The sequence below is a fragment of the Chroicocephalus ridibundus genome, chromosome 3 (assembly GCF_963924245.1).
Source record: "Chroicocephalus ridibundus chromosome 3, bChrRid1.1, whole genome shotgun sequence".
NCBI lineage: Eukaryota > Metazoa > Chordata > Aves > Charadriiformes > Laridae > Chroicocephalus > Chroicocephalus ridibundus.
The window spans coordinates 85,345,580-85,366,309 of NC_086286.1; the positions used below are offsets into that span (position 1 = coordinate 85,345,580).

Consider the following 20,730-nt stretch of genomic DNA (forward strand, 5'->3'; position numbering starts at 1 on the left):
TGGCAGCAGTATGGCCCTACTGAAAAACTGGGACTAGAAAGTACGATGAGATCATTCAAAGTATGTGGGAAAGAATAGAGCTTCTACGGACTTGGTGAAGTTACAGATTTTGAACTTCATGTATAAGCTGTTTAACATCTATATTATACCTATTTGATTTACATACGTGAAGTTGCTCAGAGCAAGTGAATTGAATTACATTCTTGATAGTTGCTCTGCCCAAGAAGAGAGCTTGGCTCTTTTTTCTAAACCAGAGTTATTGACTGCTACAACAGGATTTTTTTTTTTCCTTCCCACAGAGAAGGGCAAGCATAGCTGAGCCATTCTAGATGAACAGGTGGCTACAGGGATAAAGACTTGGCTTAAGTAGGCTGAGGACAGACAGCAACTGCTGCTGCTGGTAAGGTGGACTGACTGGACAAAGAGAAGGCAGGAAGAGTTTTGAACAGCCAGAAATACCTGCAAACCTCAGACTTCTAAAAGGGTATAGATAGGATGTGGATCTTACCCTCACGCTTCCTCAGGTCTCCAATGTTAGAGGTAAAGTAATATGCTTATTTCATGTTGCTTTCTTTACTCCTAAGTGTGTTGTGTTCCTGCAGTTAAAGTCCCTTCTTTGCAGCTTGATGGGCTTGGAAACTCTGAAATACTAGAGAAGGTAATGGTATCCATGTTCTCAGCATTGTGTGAGTTGTGGTTTAATATAAAAGGAATGACTAGACTGTATATAGATAAGGTATATTTAGAATGGTACACACTTCCAAAAAAATAATGGTGATAGCAGTTAGATGGATAGGGAAGGGCAGCACAAAAACCTAAAGCAAGAGTCTGCTCTGCTGCCTTGAAGTTGTATCCCATACATACGAGGGTGTAAATTCAAGCACATGAGCAAGTGGTTATAACTTTATTCAGACATATTATTTATGGGGCATATCTACTAAAAATGAGACTATCATGGACTGAATATGCGTGAGTTTCACAGGCTATGTTTGCTTAAGAAGAAAAGGAATAAAAGCAAGGCGGGAGGAGAACAGGCAATGGTTGAGTCTGTAGAGCTTCAGAAACTTGCCTTAGCTACTTCTGTACCAAAAAGAGGAGATCTGAAAAGGCCTTTGTAGACTGAAAATTTTAAGAACTTGCCAAACAAAGATAGTTTGTGAGCTAAATACGAAATGGAAGGCCAACAAAGGATTTAAAGTATATAGAGGTGGTTGGTGGAATTGCCATTCTGTGTTTTCTGAATTGAAATGAAACTGTTTTCAATAAAACGCATTCTGGAAAATGTATCAGTACTCCAGCAGTGTTAAAGCTCTTCAACCTGCAGCATTTAAACTGTTATTTAGAGTATACTGGAAAGAACTCTTTCTGGTCTTTTCAGCCAGGTAGGCAACAGAGGTCATTGTGGAGATGACATTAAGTGCACTGTAATCTTTCCCTTCATGTTTGTCATATATCTGGATTTATTGCATTGATATGAGTACTGTTGGTCTACGTATGGATCAGGATCTGCCTGTCTTACCACTGGAAACAGTAGCCAGGAGCAGACTACAGCTGTCACAGTATGTAAACCATTACTTTTCCTCTTTAATTGCCCCTTTGCGGAGGGACTTGAGGAATGAGCCAATTTAATTGTCCTGGTGGCTCCCTGAAAGACACCTTGCACTTTTCCTGAAAGTCTCTTTCTCGTCTTCCGACAAACTATGTGCCTGTTGGTTGATGGAAGAAGCTGTGGGACCCATGAGAAAGCTGGTGACAAAGAGCTTGCTATGGGTCAGGTTAACTGTTGCTGCAAAGTGCCTATATGAAAGGGATAGTAGAAAGAAGACTGCAAGACAGATGAAAATGTTCTGAATTGTGGCTCTTGGAGTGTTGGTTGAACCTGAATGAGAAAAATTTTGAGGGAACTCTAAAGTAAATGTACTATATTGTAGCCGGGTGTGCTGGAATAAGTTTTGTTAAAGTGGATCGTTTTTATAACGATGTATAAACAAACAGGTTTTGCTTTTATTTGAGAAATTTTGTAGAAATATGTTAAATTCACGAGGATTTTCAATGGAAAAAACAATAATGATTTGATAGGCAAAAAATTCTATAGAAGTTATTTTCCTCAGCTCTGTGAATGTAAAGGAGCTGCTACCAGAAGCTTGACTATTCATTCTGGAATATGAAAGTGGTTTTGATAGAAATAAAATAATCAGTAGATTAGACAAAAATACTGAACTTTAAATCAGTCCAAGAGAAAGGCAGAAAAATTATATTTTTATTGACAGTCATGATACCTTCTGTAGAATCTTGATACGGAATCCTTTAAAATGATCTGCAAACCTTCCCCAGTAGTTTAAAATATTTTTTTTGCCTTTTTTTTTTCTCCTGTCTTAGAAATATGGGAGAAGCTCACTAGTGATTTTGTATGTGTTCTTTTTGATGTCTTGTACCGAGTAATGTTATTTTCAACATTAACCATATTTTAGGGTTTATAAAGAGATTTGTAGAGAGCACAGGGGCAAGGGTTTCATTTTCTGATCTCTTATGGTAGATGTCATTACACTTGTTTTCCTATAAATCTTGCCCATAACTTTGAGTTGTAACTAACTTTTGTGTGTTTCAGTGTTTTTGAAAAATTGATACAAGTCTCTTGGTCTGAATTTTTCAGCAGTTGCTGAGTAGTTGCAATCAAATTGGAAATTGTATGTTACATTTATTATTCTGTTTAGAGTTATGCTGCATGCAAGACGATAAATTCCATGTAATATTTTCTCAGGATCTGTTTCATATTGAAATTGAGACCAAATAAACTTCTCTGTAACTGAAGAAACCCTTCAATATTATTTGCAAAATGAGTTAATGGAGCATACTTCAGCAGCTTTTGATTAAATAGGGAAATACAATCTTGAGCTACAACATGAGTTAATGGGTGACTTCCTAGTAAAGTTATGCTTCTCTTTGTAGGTTTGGGGTTTTTATGGGTTGTGTTTTGGGAGTTTTGGGGGTGTTTTTTGGTGTTGTGGTTTTTTTTTTGTTTGTTTTTTTTTTTTTTCAGGGGTGTGTGTGGGTTTTGTTTGCTTGTTTTTTGATGTTAATTACTTAAAAAATAGTGTGAAAATCTCTCACTTTTATTACGGAAGGAGCTTTTCCATGGAAACAAGCCTTTCTTAAATAGGAGGTTTGTGAACTGGGAACTGCTGTAACTATCCATGCAAGACATTTGATTTGGCCTACTGTTTAACAGGTCCCAAGTAGCACCCAACCACTGAGTAGTGCAAAATCCCTTCAATTAACTGTCAATTATTTGTGACAGGGAATTATAATGTACTTAAAAAGATTGTTCCTACAAAGGATTTGAATCCTTCAGTTGATATGCATATTTCTTTGCTTTGCATTGTTATAAAAAAAACCCAAAAAACTGAAATAGTGATCTCTTGTATTACAATAAAACAAAAGCGTGCTTTAAAAATTGCCAGATTGACTCATTTAAATATTTTCGGCTGTAAATTTAATAATTTTTTTTAATTTGTTCGTGTTGCGTGTTCCAAGCCCTTCTTATCACATCTGTACAGAAATTGTTAGTGCTTGTACTGCATAGGATTTGAACGTCTGTAATGTGTCATCTCACCCGGAGAGTGGCCCAAATGAGAACTCTCAATTTAACTGTCTTTTTCAATCTCTGGTATGAATAGATTTCTAACTAGGATTGTTTCTCACAAACAATTGGTGTCTTGAAAGTGTCATTCCAGTTGGCTGGCATGAGACAAAAATAACTCAGAAGCTATTAAAACTATTAGATTACATGGATAACTATTAAGAACTAGTTAGTTTATTTAGTCTCTGTTTCTATATTATCAAAAATAAGTTGTTATTACTGTAACACAGCTGATTTTTAATAGGCTGATTTAGACTAGCAACAAAGTATAGGGTAAATCTGCGGGGGGGGCGGGGAATCAAAGCAGCACAAACAATGGTTAGAGTATTTTGTTGCATTAAGCATTTTATTTTTGGTTTTGGCCAAATGCAGACGCTAATAAGTATTGAAAATATACACACATATAAACACGCATGCACATGGGTGTATATTTGCAAGAAGAAAAGTGTATAATATAAATACATAAATATGCATATAAATTAATTCTGTGTTTAGTTCTTAGCTAGATCTTACCCTTGCAGCCTTTTAAGTGCTCTCTGAGCAGGGTGCTGCAAGCAGCAGCATTTCTGTTGCTGAAATACAGTCACCTCATTGAACTTCCTACCAGCACACCTCTTCTCTGTGAAACAAGTGCCAAGAAGTAGTATCCATAACATCTGTGTTACAGCAGCAAGACTCTTGGGTATCAGTGGAATTTGGCTTCAACGTGAGCTGAATCCCTGTGGGAAAAACAGAATCAGGGCTGATCCCTTTGCTCTGGGAACTAAACCAAATCCCAGGAACCTATTGTGGGCAGCACACAGTGTGAAACGAGTACAAATTTGGTCATTCTAATCACTTTTCTGTTAGCATCCCTGCATCTTTTTATAAAAGGATGAATTTTTGTTAAAATCAATTTTGTTTCAAAAAACAGGTATGTTTTTGTGGGAAAGGCAGCTTAATAAATTCCATCAGTATAGAATGCTGTTGATGATGTGGTTACTATTTTTATAAGATTAATTTTGTTAGCCTTTGCATTTTGGTAGGACATAGCATGCTAATGGCTGTTGTCAAAACTACTAACAAATAAGAAAATCCATCTTCCCGTGTTTTTATCAGAAAGCAGTGCAATAGTTGTATGTAGTGGGTGTATGTCAGGTACACTGGGCACGACAAAGAAGGTAAGAGTGATGTAATAAAAGGAGACTTTAGATCTTCACCTTATAGTATGTGAAGATGAAACATCTTCACAGAACTCAGTCTTCCGTTCAGAGAACATACTGGTCAAGTTGGTCTAGTTGGAAAGCCAAAGTAGCCTTAGGACAACTCTGTTAAAACTTTCTGACTTGAAGCAGGCTTTTTTTACTGCCGATTATCTTCTGATAGACTGACTTTTTGGTGAAGAAAGGAAACTTTCAGTATTTCAGTTTATTTTTGCCCATGGCATGACTTAATATCCCAAGAAAATGTTAAGAAAACTTGCTAAAAAATTGCCGTGGACTAGGTGCAAGAGAGATGCAGAGAACTGTCAGTAAAGTACTTAACAAAAGTTATGACTCATTTCAAAAGTGATGGTATACTGAAAACATTTCATAATATTTTTGAGATCTTCTCTAGCCTGTTGCTAAGCCTTTAACGTAATCTGAATGCTTGTGGGAAACATTTTTAAGTTTAATGGTGTTTAAGATCTCTGTGATGTTCTGTTATTTCAGTTCTTTGGAAATGACAGCTCCTGGTTCGGGGAACAGAAATAGACCTAATAAGATACATATTCCTCTAAAATCATCAGTAATTACAAGTTTTGCACCATCCATGCTTATGGCATAGTACTGTCCTGAATGTAAATACCTCTTAGTGTAGAGAAACCAAATCTAGATCTTATGCCTTGATCTGCATACCCCAGCTTCTCACAGCCTAAGGCCAGAAATGTGAAGTTTTTAAATGTACATGCCAGGGTCTGTTTTAGTCCAGATCAATCTTCTTGCTTTGGGATTGGGGAGCTGGGTCCAGGAATGAGTGAGTGAATGAGGAAGAGGTCAGGACTACCCTTTCAGTAGCTCTTCCAGCTCTAAATGCTGCTATCATCAAGGTTGTAATTCCACAGATAGAGCTCTTTGCAGGTACAGTAATCCTTGCATCCAAGTTTCATTGCAGGATCGCGAAGGGTTACAGAGCTTTTCCCCTCTGTTCTTACAAAAAAGCCTGACTAATCATTTATAATGGGGGGAAAAGAGGAATGTAATTTGGAAATAGCGTTAACCCCTGACTGCCAACAGAAAACTACCCAAGCAGTCTTACCCAGTTAAGAGCAAGCTCTGCAAGGTACTCAAATTTAGTAAAATTTTCCATATTTACTTTGAAAAATTGCTTTTATTTTTTCCTTTCTTGGAGGCTTGAAGAGGAAGGACTTTCTAGTTTATGGTGATGTTTTGGATGCTTTTCTAAATTGGCTTTAAAGATATTTTTTAATGAAAGTTGGAAATACTTTCTATAAACACTTAAGTAGAGAGAAGAAATGGTTCTTATGTCTGAGAATGCTAAGTCTGGTGGGAAGATCTGACAGGTTGTTGCTGCATTTAATCTGTCCAAGTTCCTGGCAGCGCTTTCTGTGTGCTTGCAAACCTGTTCGCTTCTTTGACAATTCAGAAACTCAAAGAGGGAAGATTAACACTTTATAACACTTATCTCACTAAAGAGGGAACAAACCAAGTGGTGAAAGTCTATGATAATCTAATGTCTAGATTTTATCTATTTCGTCCATAACTAAATTTCAGACTTGTGTTTTTCCTTCCTATCTTGTTGCATGGAATAAATCTAAAGATCAAATTTTTGTGCTGATAGAAAACAATTTGTATTAACAGATTATCAGAAAACTCTTTCAGACACTGACTTCCATTGTGGCTAGATAATGGGTTTGTACTGCAGAAGGCAGATTTTTCAGCAGGCACCAGTCTGGCAAATCAAGCCTTACGTTTTGGGTATTTAAAGTCTGTTTTAAGTTGATTGCAGGTACAGAAACTCAGAACTTGAATGCTTGGAGGAAACAGAAGATTATGAATGGTTTTAAAGTACAGTTTGTTCTTATTCTTTCACTTATAGTAGGTCATTGTAAACTCATTGGCTGGTTAGTCCTCCAGTCTCCATGTACAGCATTTCTTTAGAAACTTGTTCCTGAAGGATCCTGACATCTTTTGCTCCGGTGTGGAGGCGACTTACCTGCCAAAAGCTTCTTCTGGCAGAAATTAAAGTTGTGTAGCCTTTTAAAAAACACCATGTGGAAGTGTCTGTGTCCCACATCTTTGTTCTCTTGATTGTTATATATGAACAATATTTATAAATAAATCAGGTCACTGGGATCTTTCAATGTGACATAAACTCTGGCTTCCTTCTGGGAGCATATGGAAAAGCTACATTGAAAATTTATGCTCTCAGTTAACAACAGGTATGTTATGATGGAATATACAGCTTTTTAGCTATGTTAGGCCCAGTTTACAGAAATAACTTTAACTACTTGAGACATAATAACATTGTGCTGATGATTGATTGGTACGAAAGCGTGTAAGAGAAATGCTAAGATTCTGCATTGGAACTTTCACGGTTTGTTCTTCCTCTGTAGACCTGTTTTCTTGTCCTTTGTTTTCCCAATACTGTTACACTGATATCTTTGTCATTTGGGCAAAATTTATTCAGCTTCTTTATGATGCTCAGTATCACCCTGTGGATTTAAATGATGCTTTTTCTGAGAGGGTTTGGGGGTGTCAAGGTCAGAATCCTGCTGTTTAAGACTAAGGGTGTATTTTGATAGATCCCATAGGACTTACGGCAGCTAACTGCTGTGTGCTTGTCTACAAGTTAAATAAATGCATCTGAATGAGATCTATAAGAACATGCTACTTCAGTCCTGGCAAATGTTAGTATTAAATGGTGAGGTTCTTATGTTCCATTTGTGAGATAGCTGAGGATCTCTTTGGCTTGATGAAACTTAGATGCCGTAGTCCTGCCTAAGGTCTATACCTTCTGCAAGAAAGGAGCATGTCATCTGCCTTTTGTCAGGGGACACGGCGTATTCTGCCTCTCCCAATAAAAATAAAGCTTTATTACTGGAAAACCTTTTGCTGTTCTGATCTCGTCCTGCCTTGTGCGTAAATATGTCACTGGCTTCTTTTTTTTTTTTTTGACAGGTTATTTGGAAAGAGAATACTTTGCTGAACAGAACAGCACAAGATGACTTATGATTCCTTCTCTTCATGGGAGCCTGTCTGGATTGGTATGCTTTTTTTTTTTTAAATAAAATCTGTCAAACTGATGTGTACTGATTGCATGTATAATGCAAAGGTCCACTTAAAATTTAGGAAGCCAAGCATTTAGAAAGCTTCCAACTTGTTAATTGTATGTTAATAACTAGGCAGAGACTATGAATTCAGAGTATGTTTTCAATAATATTTTCAATGTTTGTTGTTCTTCTAGGCACTACAGTATTCAGTTAGCTCATCAACATGAATATGGTTAATATGACCATTGAACTAGTGGGAAAGTTAGAAGTCAGGGGGAATATTGTGACAGTACTAGAAATGAACCTAGCACTATGTAAGACCTTTCACGTGATCTACAAATTGAGAGCATGATTTTTCCCAAGAGCTAAGAAAATAGAATTATTCTTTACATTTTGCATATTTGTGGTTTAGAATAGTAATAATGATTCCCATGGCTGACATTTCTTGACAGTTAATGGCTCTCTGAATTAAGGACAGAAAGAAATATCCTCAAGAGGGCAATTAGTTGTACTTAATGACCCAAAGCAGAGGTGGCTGTTTCCCACAATACTTTCCTATGAAAATTGCCACAGTAGTGTTTACAGAGTGGAAAAAAGGAAAATTTCGTAAATTAAACTAATGCCTCTTGTGAATAGTTTTATGGGTCATCTACTCATGCAGTGTAGTTGATTAGTTTCAATTTAGGATATGTAAATAGGTATTAAAACTGAAAACTGCTAGTTTCTGTTAGGAGGAACAGTTAAGTGAGTAAGAACATTGTCCCTGCTGATTTGTGCTCTGACTCATACTTTGCACTGGCTTTAGCAGAAAGGATTCCACTGCAGTATGTTCCTGCCTCTTGCCATTTATGTCCCAGGCTGCTTTGTACAATAATGGGGTGTCAGAGAGCACGTAGTTCAGTATTTTTTATCAACACATACATTTTTTTGAAAACAAAAGAAGCCCACGGCCTTCATGTTTATTGTTGACTTTATCTTTTTTCCCCTAGGAATATTTTGCTTTTTTAATGTTTTTTTTATGTTGCAAAAATTGTTTTTGCCAAAGTTTACCTTCAAAATAAAACCACTGGTAGTAGCTATTAAGCATGCAGAAGCCTCCCATTTGTGACCACTTAAAACATACCCAAGAAATAGGATCATTGTACCAGGCATTGCTAACTTCAGGTTTTTGAAGACTGATTTCTGTGTGCTGGACCAAATCTTGGTGCTGGGCAGTACTGAAAATATGCTTACTTTTAGCAGATAAGTTTAATAAATCATTGAACATTTTGGCAGCTGTTCATAGCGTGTTCTGATCTGCATTAAACATAACTGTTATTATGGTACTGTTCCCTATTTTGTCTGTGTTGGAGCTACTGGTTTTGACTGATGTTGGCTTTGCATATAAGATATAATCTCTTATTTCTGGGTGAGCATGCTATCCAAATTTTGAATGGAAACCTTTTAGTCAAAAGCTGTTAAAAACAGACGCCATAGTTCTAGCAATAATTATATTTGATGAATGAAATTTGTGTGGTATTTAGCTTTAAGTGTGTACTTCATTGAAATAATTGTGTCTATTATGTTCCATAAAAAGCAAGTTGCATATGAGTGAGAACCTTGCTTGAGGGAAAATGTGCATACCCAGTAATTTTCAGCACTGAAATGGAGAAGAGTGAGTGTGTGAAGCTTTTTTGCATCTGAAAAGAATCAGTGAAAGTACATGTTCCAAAAGTGAGAATGCTGTGACAAAAAGGTATCTGCCTCCTGCATGAGGACTTTGACCATCAATAAACTTACCTATTTAAACTGCCAAAGCATGGTCATCTTTTACAAACTATGTGATTATCATTCAGCAATGAGTCTGGCTTTGAATTTACAGGATCTGTCTTTCTCAAAAAGCGTGTGAGGATTGAAATTAAATTGCTGTGAAGTTTGTCTTATTGGTCCCTTTCTTTTAGCCTTTCAGCTTGAAATTTCTACCTTTATGTAATTTTGGGAAAGTTGGAAGGGTAGAAAGAGGGATGGAGGCTCATGATTAATAATCATGTGGGTGCTTATGGTAGAAGCCCTTTAAGTAGCAAAAAAAAAAAAAAAAAAAGAAAAAAAAGAAAAATTTATATATGACTGCATGACTGCACAAAAGGGATCCTCTTGAATTTATTGGCTGAGAAGCCAGTCGCTTTTATGATGGATGATAGCCAAGAAAGAGCATAACTAACTTGCCTGGAGGTTAGGTAAGCGTAACTCCAGAACACATTTAAGCATGCAGATTCAGTATGCAGCGCACGGAGAGATTTCGTACCTCAGAGTGATAAACAGTACAGAGAAGGCTGCTGTGTGGAAACCATCAATCGGGAAGCAACAAGCACAGGAGCAACACTTAAGTTTCTTTCTACCTGGGATCCAAAGCCTGCAGTCCTCTTACTAGGTTAGGTGTCTTCTTTGCAACAGCTGATCACTGCTTACTCTTTCATGCTTCTGGAAAAGAAGATATGGCTGATGACTTATGCAACAGCCAAATGGATAATGTGTGCTTCCCACTTTAAGCACTTGACTAAGTCCAAGCAGCAGCTTGCATGAGGTCATTCTCCGCCTCTTAACACTGTACAGAAAAGCATACAAGCTTTACACTGAGGGGAGAAAGCAAAAAATAGGAGGTAGCTATTTGCTTAGAGAGCTGGGATGGTGGAAGAGCATACATGAGGTTATTTTTTAGTCACTTTTTCTGGGTTTGTTAGGAATGTTCTGTAAACACCTATGAGTTGTTTGTCCTTTGCTGTATACTGGATGTGACTGGCTTGAGAAATGCAGGGTTGCACAATCTTTTTGACTAAATTAAGGGTGCAGAACACTTTTCCTCCTGCTCTCCTTGTCTGGTTACTTCTGTTTAGAAAGACAATTTGCGATAAAGCAGTATTATCTAAAACTTTGATTCTTTATCTTGGAATGTTTGCGGGTTTGTTTTTTTTTTGTTTTTCTCTTTAGAGCTTTTGTGGTACATATTATCATCTAAGCTCTGCTGAACTTCATAATTCAGAGTGTAAAGTTGTGGCATAAATATGTTTAGAGAGCTGTAAACTTTACCTAAGTGAGAAAATTCTGTTGTATATGTTTAAAGTTAGTGAAGTAGCTGTGTGTATGTGCTAAAAAATCAGATGGCCATGTACCCTTTGCAGTCAGCAGAGGGAGATAGGTGCTTCATGAGGGTGATTCACCTCTTCCTGACATGGACATCTGTATAAAGATCATGTGAAATACATTCTAAATTGCCTTCTAAATCCACAGAAGCTCTATGGCATCTACAGCATCCTGTGGCAAGTATTTTCACGATTATTTGTGAAATAATAATTTCCAGTTCTGGGCTCCTCAGTTCAAGGGAGACATGGACATGCTGTAGAGAATCTAGTGAAGGGCTGCAAACACAACGAAGACAGTGGAGCGTCATTTCTGTGAGAAAAGGTTGAGAGAGCTGGTACTGTTCAGCCTGGAGCAGAGAGGGCTCAGGGGATCTTACCAATGTATATAAATACCTGTAGGGAGAGTGCAAAGAGGACAGAGGACAGGCTTTTTTCAGTGGTGCCCAGAGACAGGATCAGAGGCGATAGGCACAGACTGAAACACAGGAGGGTCCCTCTGAACATCAGGAGACATTTTTTTCCACTGTGAGGGTGACTGAGCAATGGCACAGGTTGCCAGAGGGGTTGGAGGGTCTCCATCCTTGGATACTCAAAAGCCATCTAGACATGGTCCTAGGCAACTGACTCTAGGTGGCCCTGCTCGAGCAGATGTGTTGGGCAAGATAACTTCCAGAGGTCCCTTCCAACCTCAACCATTCTGGGATTTTGTGATTCCTTTGGCTTTTCCTATTCTGTTATGAGAGAGAGCAATCATTCACTTTCACTGTGCCGCTAATAATTCTGTAGACTTCTATGGTACCTTTTTTCAATCACTGTTGAACGCATATCAGGTGGAGCAGAACTTAACGTAGTACTGAAGATAAGAGGTGCCATGGATGTGTATTGTAGCAGGTAGTGTATATAAATATACAGTGTATGTAGATAGCTCCTGGTTTTGTTCCGTGTTTCATTGCTAACAATTTGGAACACTTGGCTGATGTTTTCATAGAGCAGACTATGAAAACTTGAAGACCTGTTCTTTTTCTTGATGGTAATTGTTGTTCTAATGTCTGTTACTGTGCAGATAACTTTTTTTTTCTATACGTGCATAACTTTACCTCTAGCAACACTGAATTTTATCTGACAGTCTATTAGCTTGTCACTAACTGTGACAAGCTAATACCCTCTATACCCCTTTATAGTTGACCTTTGTTTTTGTTAAATTGCTCTGAAAAACAATTAATGTTCATCAGCAGCAGATATCATGGTTTCACATTTACCTTCTCTCCCCTATAAGTTGGAGAGCTTGAATGCCAGTATAGATTTTCTTTGTAGGATCAATCTGGCGACCTTTTGTCACTGCAAAATGTCTCCTCCTTCTGTTTCCTGTTTTAGACTGATCATTGTCTGTGAAAGGGCTTTACGTTTATCCAATGGTGGGTTAGTTTCTTTTAGAGCCTTAGTGGAGAGACCTTGTCAAAAACAATCAGAAATGCAAAAGTTAACTTTGCTGGCTTACTGCTTACAGAGCTCTAAAAGATACTGCCCTGGAGATCTAATTTTCTGTACTCCATTTTAAATCCAGAATTATTTGTTAAATTTATGCTTTTTTGCAGTCCCTGCAGAACGCTACAGCTTCCTTCCCTCTTCAGTATTCTTGGTTTATGGAGTCATAAACCCCAGTGGAACTTTGGGTGAGATTTTCATGTTTATTGCTAAAATCCTTGCTTATTTATCCTGGAAAGCTGTGTTAACCTTTCTGCTGTTGATTACAGATTTTATTCTAAAAAATATGTTAAAGATGACTGGTAAAGGAAAAGTTTATAAAGACCAAAGAAAGAAGAGTTTTGGCTACTATATATGCTTTAGCCTGTAAATAATATTGAGGCTTTCTCTAGAAGAGTTACTGTAAAATAAAAATGAACGGGAGAGAAAAGGAAAATCTAGAATAAAGTTATTAGAATTTGGCATTGTTGCAAAATGTCAATGTACCTAACTTAGTATACTCTTGCGGAGTTTAACAATCTTTGAAATATAATAGGATAAAGTAGAAAATTATGACATTCCCTCCCATTCAAGCAGGAAGACCTCTAGAAAGTGGACTAGGTATGACTCAATGAAATTAGGATGTTTGCAATATTTCTTCAAGATATCATTGAAAATTAAAGGAGACAGAGAGGTTAATCATTTGTCTTAGAAGAAATAATGAAGGCTGTCTGGCCCTGGAAATCGTTTAGTGATATTGAGCTTGCAGGTAGGAAGGGAATAGCTTTGTTATGGAATGAGAGGAGCAGGTCATAGTGCTGATGTTCCTTGGTGAATCCTTGGCAGGAGCCTGAGCAGGTTTGCATTCAGATCATTAGAAGCCCAAGCTGGGGGAACGTAGGTTAGACCTTGTTGGCTCACAGTTCATTTCTTTGTTGGCGAAGTAGTATCCAGGGAAGAGTGAACTTTTGATCCTCCAAGAAGCACGTGGTTCTTGTGTAAATTCATAAAAGTGTTCCTTCCTCCCTTCACTTTTGCCAGATGCTGATACCAAACAGAACATGCATAAATACTACAGGCAGGATTTGTGTAACCACACGTAAGCTTCTTGAGTTAGTAGCACAAGCTTGTCACTGTGTACAGAGGTGGAGGAGATGGATTGCCCTCTGAAGATGCCTATATCCCTCCTCTGACTGAAAACATGAAAACAGATTGATGTGACTATTAGAGTCATCCAGAATGAATGAGGTGAATCCTACTTTGTGTTTCTGGCTATGGTGATCTGTTTTTTAAAAGGGCATAGAATCCTTCCAGTTTCCAGCTTGATCAGATGCTAGAGTACTCTGGGAGCGTTTAATTTAATAGCCCAAGATAGAGGGGAGGAGCTCTATGAAGAACTAGCACTGAAAAGGGGAGACAACTATCAACTCCTTTGCATTTTATTTGTCTGTAAGAACAGTACACTTAATAATACGATACATGTAATAATAGTACAACAAGACAGTACTTGTAAACTATAAAAGGAACTGTTGCATTGTGTCAGCATAACGATGGGGGAGAGAGTTCAGCAGAATTTCTAAGGATTAGATTTACAGGGAAAAAGAGGGTGCACACAGTTAAATTATGTGGGATACCAAGACGAATTAAAAAAGACGTGTCTAGACCAGTAAAAGCAGGAAAGCTTGCTGCAGGGGGAAGGGTTGTAGTGACTGAAGAAGAGTTAGTTTCCTGTGCCTTGGTATGAGTCAGTCACTAAATGAAACAAATTGAGAGATACTTTAATCCTGTGGATAAGTTATTTAATAATTAATAATAGGTTAGGATGTTTTACAGGTTTTTCCTGAGGCATCTGCTGTTGCTGACTGATGTGGAACCAAGGATTCTGTATTATGTAGGATAGCTCAGATAGGTAGGCTTTTCAGTGCTTAACAAATAGGCAGATAAGCGATACTGATATTATTTAAGCTATTTGGAAGTGTTATTAAAGTTTTCAGCTGTAGGCAATTTCAAAACAAAATCATGAAGTTAGTTTAAAAATTACGAGGTTTAAATAAAGATACTGATTTCATTTATTAATTCTTAACCAGTAAAGTTTGTTTTCAAACACGAAAGTTTTGCAGTCCTGGTTGTAGTAGAAAAAAGCCTGGTGATTTGGGAGTATTGTACAGTATCAGCAAGACTACAGGAGCAGGATCTATAAGAAAAAGACCAAATATTACAGGACTCCTGTGACTGGTGCTTAAATAAATTGTGTCCACCCGAAGTGTAAATATGTATTAAGGATCCTTTTGTCATTAAGGAAAGTGGAGCAATCATTTGGTTCCCATTGGTTTTAGAGAGTCTTACTTTGTTTCTTTAAATTTCTTTCTTTTTCAGGTGGAAATACTGACATGACTTTAAGAACTTTGACACTTTCAGACATTGAATTTTGATTTGTTAAATGACCAGGAATAAGATACTGCCTGAGCAAGATGAAATGCCTTGAAGACCTTTGTTTCTGCTTTCATTTCTCCTGAAGCAATGGTTTTCTCAGCAATGTTGACGCTGGCCCACTCTGGGACCTCAAATGCTACTTTTATTGTTTATGAAAATGCCTATACGAATTTTACCACTCCACAGTTCTTGCTTCGTAGTGGCACAACACAGCCATTGAGGTATAGTTCAGGTGCCGTGCTCACCACTGAGAGAAGTACTTTTCTGGTAAACACCACAGCTATCCTGCCATCGCAAGAAGTTTTCAGGAGCTTGAGTTTGCCACTCCAGATCATTCTTTCTGCTGCTATGATATTTATCCTATTGGTTTCTTTCCTTGGAAACTTTGTTGTCTGCCTCATGGTCTACCAGAAGGCGGCTATGCGATCTGCAATTAACATCCTCTTAGCAAGCCTGGCTTTTGCAGACATGCTGCTGGCAGTGCTGAACATGCCTTTTGCTCTAATAACAATCATTACCACTCAGTGGATTTTTGGGGATATATTCTGCAGAGTCTCCGCCATGTTCTTCTGGCTTTTTGTCATAGAGGGGGTAGCCATTCTTCTTATTATTAGCATTGACCGATTTCTTATCATAGTTCAGAGGCAAGATAAACTGAACCCTTACCGTGCAAAGATTCTCATTGTGATTTCCTGGGCGGCATCCTTTGTTGTTGCTTTTCCGTTATCGGTAGGGAATCCTAATCTGCAGATACCCTCGAGAGCACCTCAGTGTGTTTTTGGCTACTCTACAAGCCCAGGTTACCGAGCCTACGTGATAATTATCTTGCTAATTTCTTTTTTTATTCCATTCCTGGTAATGCTGTATTCTTTTATGGGCATACTCAACACCGTCCGCCACAATGCAGTTCGTATCCATAGCCACCCTGATAGCATCTGCCTCAGCCAGGCCAGCAAACTTGGTCTCATGAGCTTACAGAGACCTTTTCAGATGAATATTGATATGAGCTTTAAAACTCGTGCCTTCACAACCATCTTGATTTTGTTCCTTGTCTTCATAGTCTGTTGGGCGCCCTTCACCACTTACAGCCTTATTGCCACATTCAACAGCCACTTCTACTACAAGCACAACTTTTTTGAGATAAGCACTTGGCTCCTTTGGCTCTGCTACCTCAAGTCTGCACTGAACCCACTGATTTACTACTGGAGGATTAAGAAGTTTCACGATGCATGCTTGGACTTGATGCCCAAATACTTCAAGTTTTTGCCACAGCTACCTGGTCATACGAGGCGGCGCATTCGACCCAGTGCCATCTATGTGTGTGGGGAGCATCGGTCGGTAGTGTGAAGCTGCGGTTGCTTGACAATGATTGTTATTTTCTGGGGTTATTTGTTTTTAGGCTTTAGGTTGAACTTTGTTTTGTTTAATATGGCTTCTTCAGTGTGGCCATATCTTATAACTTGATTAAATTATCCAGTACTCTGTGCAATTTTATGAGGAAAGATAAAGGGAGGGAAAGCAATTGGTTATAGATGGGTTTACTACCAGAATACAATGTAAACAAAACAAATGTTACCTCTAGGATTCCATGGAAATCCATTCTTTTAAATGAAAACTACATTTGTAACATTTTGTCAGGTTTATGCTTACTAGGCCTGCAATTTAATTGTAGGGACTTTTTATGCTGCTAAGATACAGTATATTTAGTTGGTGTAATTTTTCTGAAAAATGTTGCTGCTGTCTGCCAATATATTAGAGCCAAAAAGTCTCATTAGATTACTTCTATTTAATTTAAACAATATATCAGATGTTTTCATGGTGACACTAGAAAACTTTTTTCTTTTTTTTTAGTATTTCCATTAATATTTTTGTGCACTTTACAAAATTTACTATGGAATTTGTTCATTGGAATACTTTGTTCTGTATCGAAGGGGTATTATTATTATTATGATTATTTGTTGTATTGGTGAATTTCAATGAAAGACCCACGTAAGCTCTAGGAGGGCAATTTATGTTGATATAGCTACACATACAATCATAGATTTGCTGTTTTTCTAACAATTGATCAAAAGCAACATTACCTGCTTGGTTATCAGGGAAATTGTAAGGAGAAAATGGAGGAATGAAAGGGAAAGAAAGCAATGAAAATAGTGTCCTCAGGTTTAGGCTAACAGAAGATACAGAAAAATAAGAGTTCATGTTCAAATTGTTTCGGGGGAAAGGGTGGCTGTAGGTTTTACATTAGGCTGTTACAAGCTATCCAAACCTGATGCTGTGCCTGAAAATCTCCCTGGAATTGTGACTTCGGGCCTACAATTTACACTGGCTTGGTATAATGCTGTTTCTGCTTGGAGCTCATATAAGGCTAGGTGTGCTCTACGCTGCTGAAACCATACTGTCAGGCGTTCGTTGGGATAGAATTAGAAATAGTAGGATAAACCAGCAAACAAATAGCGCATGAATCGTAATTGAGGCTAGGATTAGTCTACATGGTAATGACTGGGAAAAAAAAAAATCCTCAACTTGCTTGTTTTCCTGTTTAAGTATTAGACTGAATCCATAAACCAATAATAATAAATAACAGTTGGCCAGCAGAGTTTGCTGGGGGGGATGCAAGTTAAATTCCCCTTTTCCCTCCAGCGCTACTTTACATTGATTTTCCATTGCCCCTTTTCCCCTGTAGCGCCTGCTGCCTCAGGGGTTTACTCTGCTGTTCTCATCTATTGAGCATCAGTTCTCTCCCTGAAATGCCAAACCACCTTTCTGATTAATGTCAGGCTGTCTTGGTACCCACCTAGAAAGCAGAAAAGCAAAGGTTTTCCTTGATGATAGCAATGTAGACTGGGATATCTTATTATTTTTTTTTAATCAGCTAAATAAATATTTAATGTAAGTAAAGTAAGACTTAGGTTTGGGCTTTGAAGTGAGATCCCCAATTGCTCTGAAGTTTCCATCTCTCTTTCAGTACCCCAGAGCATGGGGGCTTCATTTTCCTTGCACCCCGAGGACAAGATAATAGCAATTTTATCTATTTCTGCATAAATATTGAACTGAGGGTATGAAGGAAGTGCCCTGTACTGTGTGGATGTCCAGGGACTGCTTCCTTCTCAAGGCCAAGTAAACATTCACACCCCAGATTTTATTTAGGTCTTCAGTGAAGAACTAATTTAACAGTTATCTCTGTTCTTCTCATTGACACATATTGGTAAAAGTGATGGCAATATTTAAATTTCAGGAGTCTAAAAGGAACAATTGTGAATTTAGTAATTTCATTTTTAAAAAAAAAGCTGATAGCTGAGGTTGTGAGTTACATGTAAAGGCACCCAGGCAGTGGTGATGTTATTGATGTGCGTGCTTTCCATTCCTTGTCAACTTCGCTGCTGACGGTGTGGATTTTTCTGATCAAAATGACAGGCAGTAAAGGAGTTCCCCTGTAAAACAGAGTGGTTTAGTGTGTCTTTGCAGTATAGCTTTTATTTCTCAATTACATTTACATTGATAGCGGAAGTTTATGACCTGGTTAGTATGGATTTTCTGTTCCTGAGCTGTCATGCCTGTTTATCTCTGAAAGCAGCAAAAATTGTGTTTAGAGTTAATGTAATGGACTGAGAGCATACACTGTCTAAGATGGCAGGAACAGGTATTTTTGCTGTCTTCCAGAGCTATAATGTAAGTGGTTTGAATGAGTGTCGTAAAACATAGTAATTCAAGAAGGAAAGAAGATGAGTAATACAGGAAAGTCAGTGAAATTGCTTTCTTGAAGAGGGAGGGGAAAACATTTTGTGGGGATTTCATAAGCCCTGTAAGTACTGGCTGTGAAGTAGAAATTGCAAACATCAAAGAAAGTTAATTTGTCTTGATAATTTATTGTTTGTTTACATCAACTAACAGAGTTTCTGCTTAGAGCTGCATGATACTTGGAGGAAAAAAACCCACAAATTGTGTGTCCCAAGTTCAGAAGTGACTTCCATGGTGATACAGTATTCACACTCAGCAGGTTTTGGAGTTGATCAGGGCATACAGTGAACAAAAGGGTGTTCAAAAAAAGAAAACAGGTGGCATAGAAATATCCCCAGGGTAATGATGTGTTTACACAACCATTTGGCCTATTGTGTCTAATATACTGTCTTTAGAGCAGTGCCTTGATAATTACAGCTGAAGTCCTAGGACCAAGTTGAAGACCACTAAACTGCTCAGTCTTGCTGTCTGTGATCCTGCCAAGATGAGCATAACCTTGATAATATTTGTAACGTTAAAACACACATGTCTTGGCAGGATTGGGGTGCTGAGGCATTTTAGTGGGCTTGTCCTTGACCCAAGACCAGGGATTTTAAAAACTGGAATTGATTTGTCTTCATTCTGCTGGGGAATTATAATCTTCTTCCTATCCAGAAATGATACTTGTCACTACAGTGTGTTCCCTCATGTTACATTTTCAGAAATCTTTGGTATGGAGGATTGAAATGAATGTATTTTGAATTATGTTGCAGTTTAATTCATTCTGTCAAAGCATGCTGCTTACACAAATCTCATTTGTACAAATCTATTGCTAAAACAATTCTTTTGTGCTCAGTTGTGTATTTTTGATATTTCTTGTTACTCATGTAAAAATATTTGTGTATATAGAGAAGAAAATGGTTTTGTCTCTTACTGCTTTCTGTTACTATTTTTTTTCACTTGTATGCTTAAAGCTTTCATATTTTCTTTTATTTGGGCACATGCATAAACAACTGCCAGATTTCAGTGGTCTTTCTGCAGCCATTTGAGATTTTTTAATTCTCAAATCATTCAACAATGCCCTCCTTGAAAGAGATTTTGATTTATTTTTATGTGAAAAATAAAATTTCAGAGCACAAGTTTGTTGCAGCTGGAATGGTGAGGAATTTCTTAAGTCAAATTTTCCAGGAGCCACTACTTTGCCATTATGAACTTGTTTGATCTTTTTTTGAGGAATAGTGATATTCTGATGTGGAGAAACTTTGAATGACTGTTTAAAAAAAAAAAAAAAGCTGTTAAGTAGAATGGCATTGTCTTTTCTGTACATATTATACCTGTGAAAAATACCTGAGAAACAAACAAAAAACAAACAATCAAAAAAAATAAACATGAACATTCTCCAAAAATGTGATGAAAGTCTATAGAATGGCTCTATCTTTGTTCTTTGCATTTAATGCCCACCTCAATAGTTTGCAACACTTTATTTATTTTATCTGTATATTAAATAACAAAGAGTGTTTGCCTGATTTAGATGGTTTTCTTTAAGCCAAAATGTTTCTTGTATAAAGAATGCACAGAATGCTCTCCTCTGAGATGTCGGGGTAAAGATATGTCAATATATCCAAAACAAGTGAAATACTATGCAGGGAAAGAGAGAGAAGGCCTAAAAAGAAAATAACTTTCCTAAAAATACTACCTGAACTGGGTGTACTACCTTTTAGTTAGGACTGAGTAATTAAGATCATCTTATTGTGCCAGAAATAAAACAAGCAGTGGTACTGCATGGCATGATTCATTTCAACACAAGACAGTGACCTTTCTGATTCAAGTGCTGCTTGTTTGTATGTGACAGATTATTTCCCATATTAGTAGAATGAAAAACGTCCAGCATCTTGGCTGTTTTGGGGGATGTTTTTCAGCTTGCTAATGATTTAGCAGAAATTCTGCTGGAGTAGTTTCTCTAGCTGATAAAGAGTCAAGGCGTGTCCCTAGAGAATGCCTGGGAGGGGCTGGTATTTCTAGTTGCTTGGCTGCCCACATGCCTAATTTTGAGACTCCTTCTTTGTACCTCCACAGCAACCACTTCTTCCTCCCTTCTCCTCCCC

General features: G+C 37.6%; 1 protein-coding gene across 2 annotated transcripts in view; it reads left to right on the forward strand.

Annotated features, from left to right (window-relative positions):
- The window catches only part of GPR63 (G protein-coupled receptor 63), a 32,567-nt gene extending 12,416 nt beyond the window's left edge, over window positions 1–20,151 (forward strand). The window contains exons 2-5 of one of the 2 annotated variants that reach the window (XM_063329935.1): window positions 300–540; window positions 7,801–7,886; window positions 12,607–12,684; window positions 14,852–20,151. In XM_063329935.1, the coding sequence (XP_063186005.1) occupies window positions 14,996–16,255 (1,260 nt within the window). In that variant the 5' untranslated portion in view covers window positions 300–540; window positions 7,801–7,886; window positions 12,607–12,684; window positions 14,852–14,995 and the 3' untranslated portion in view covers window positions 16,256–20,151. The remainder of the gene's footprint in view (window positions 1–299; window positions 541–7,800; window positions 7,887–12,606; window positions 12,685–14,851) is intronic. The other variant, XM_063329933.1, reaches the window with a different exon arrangement.
- Window positions 20,152–20,730: the final 579 nt, after the last annotated feature.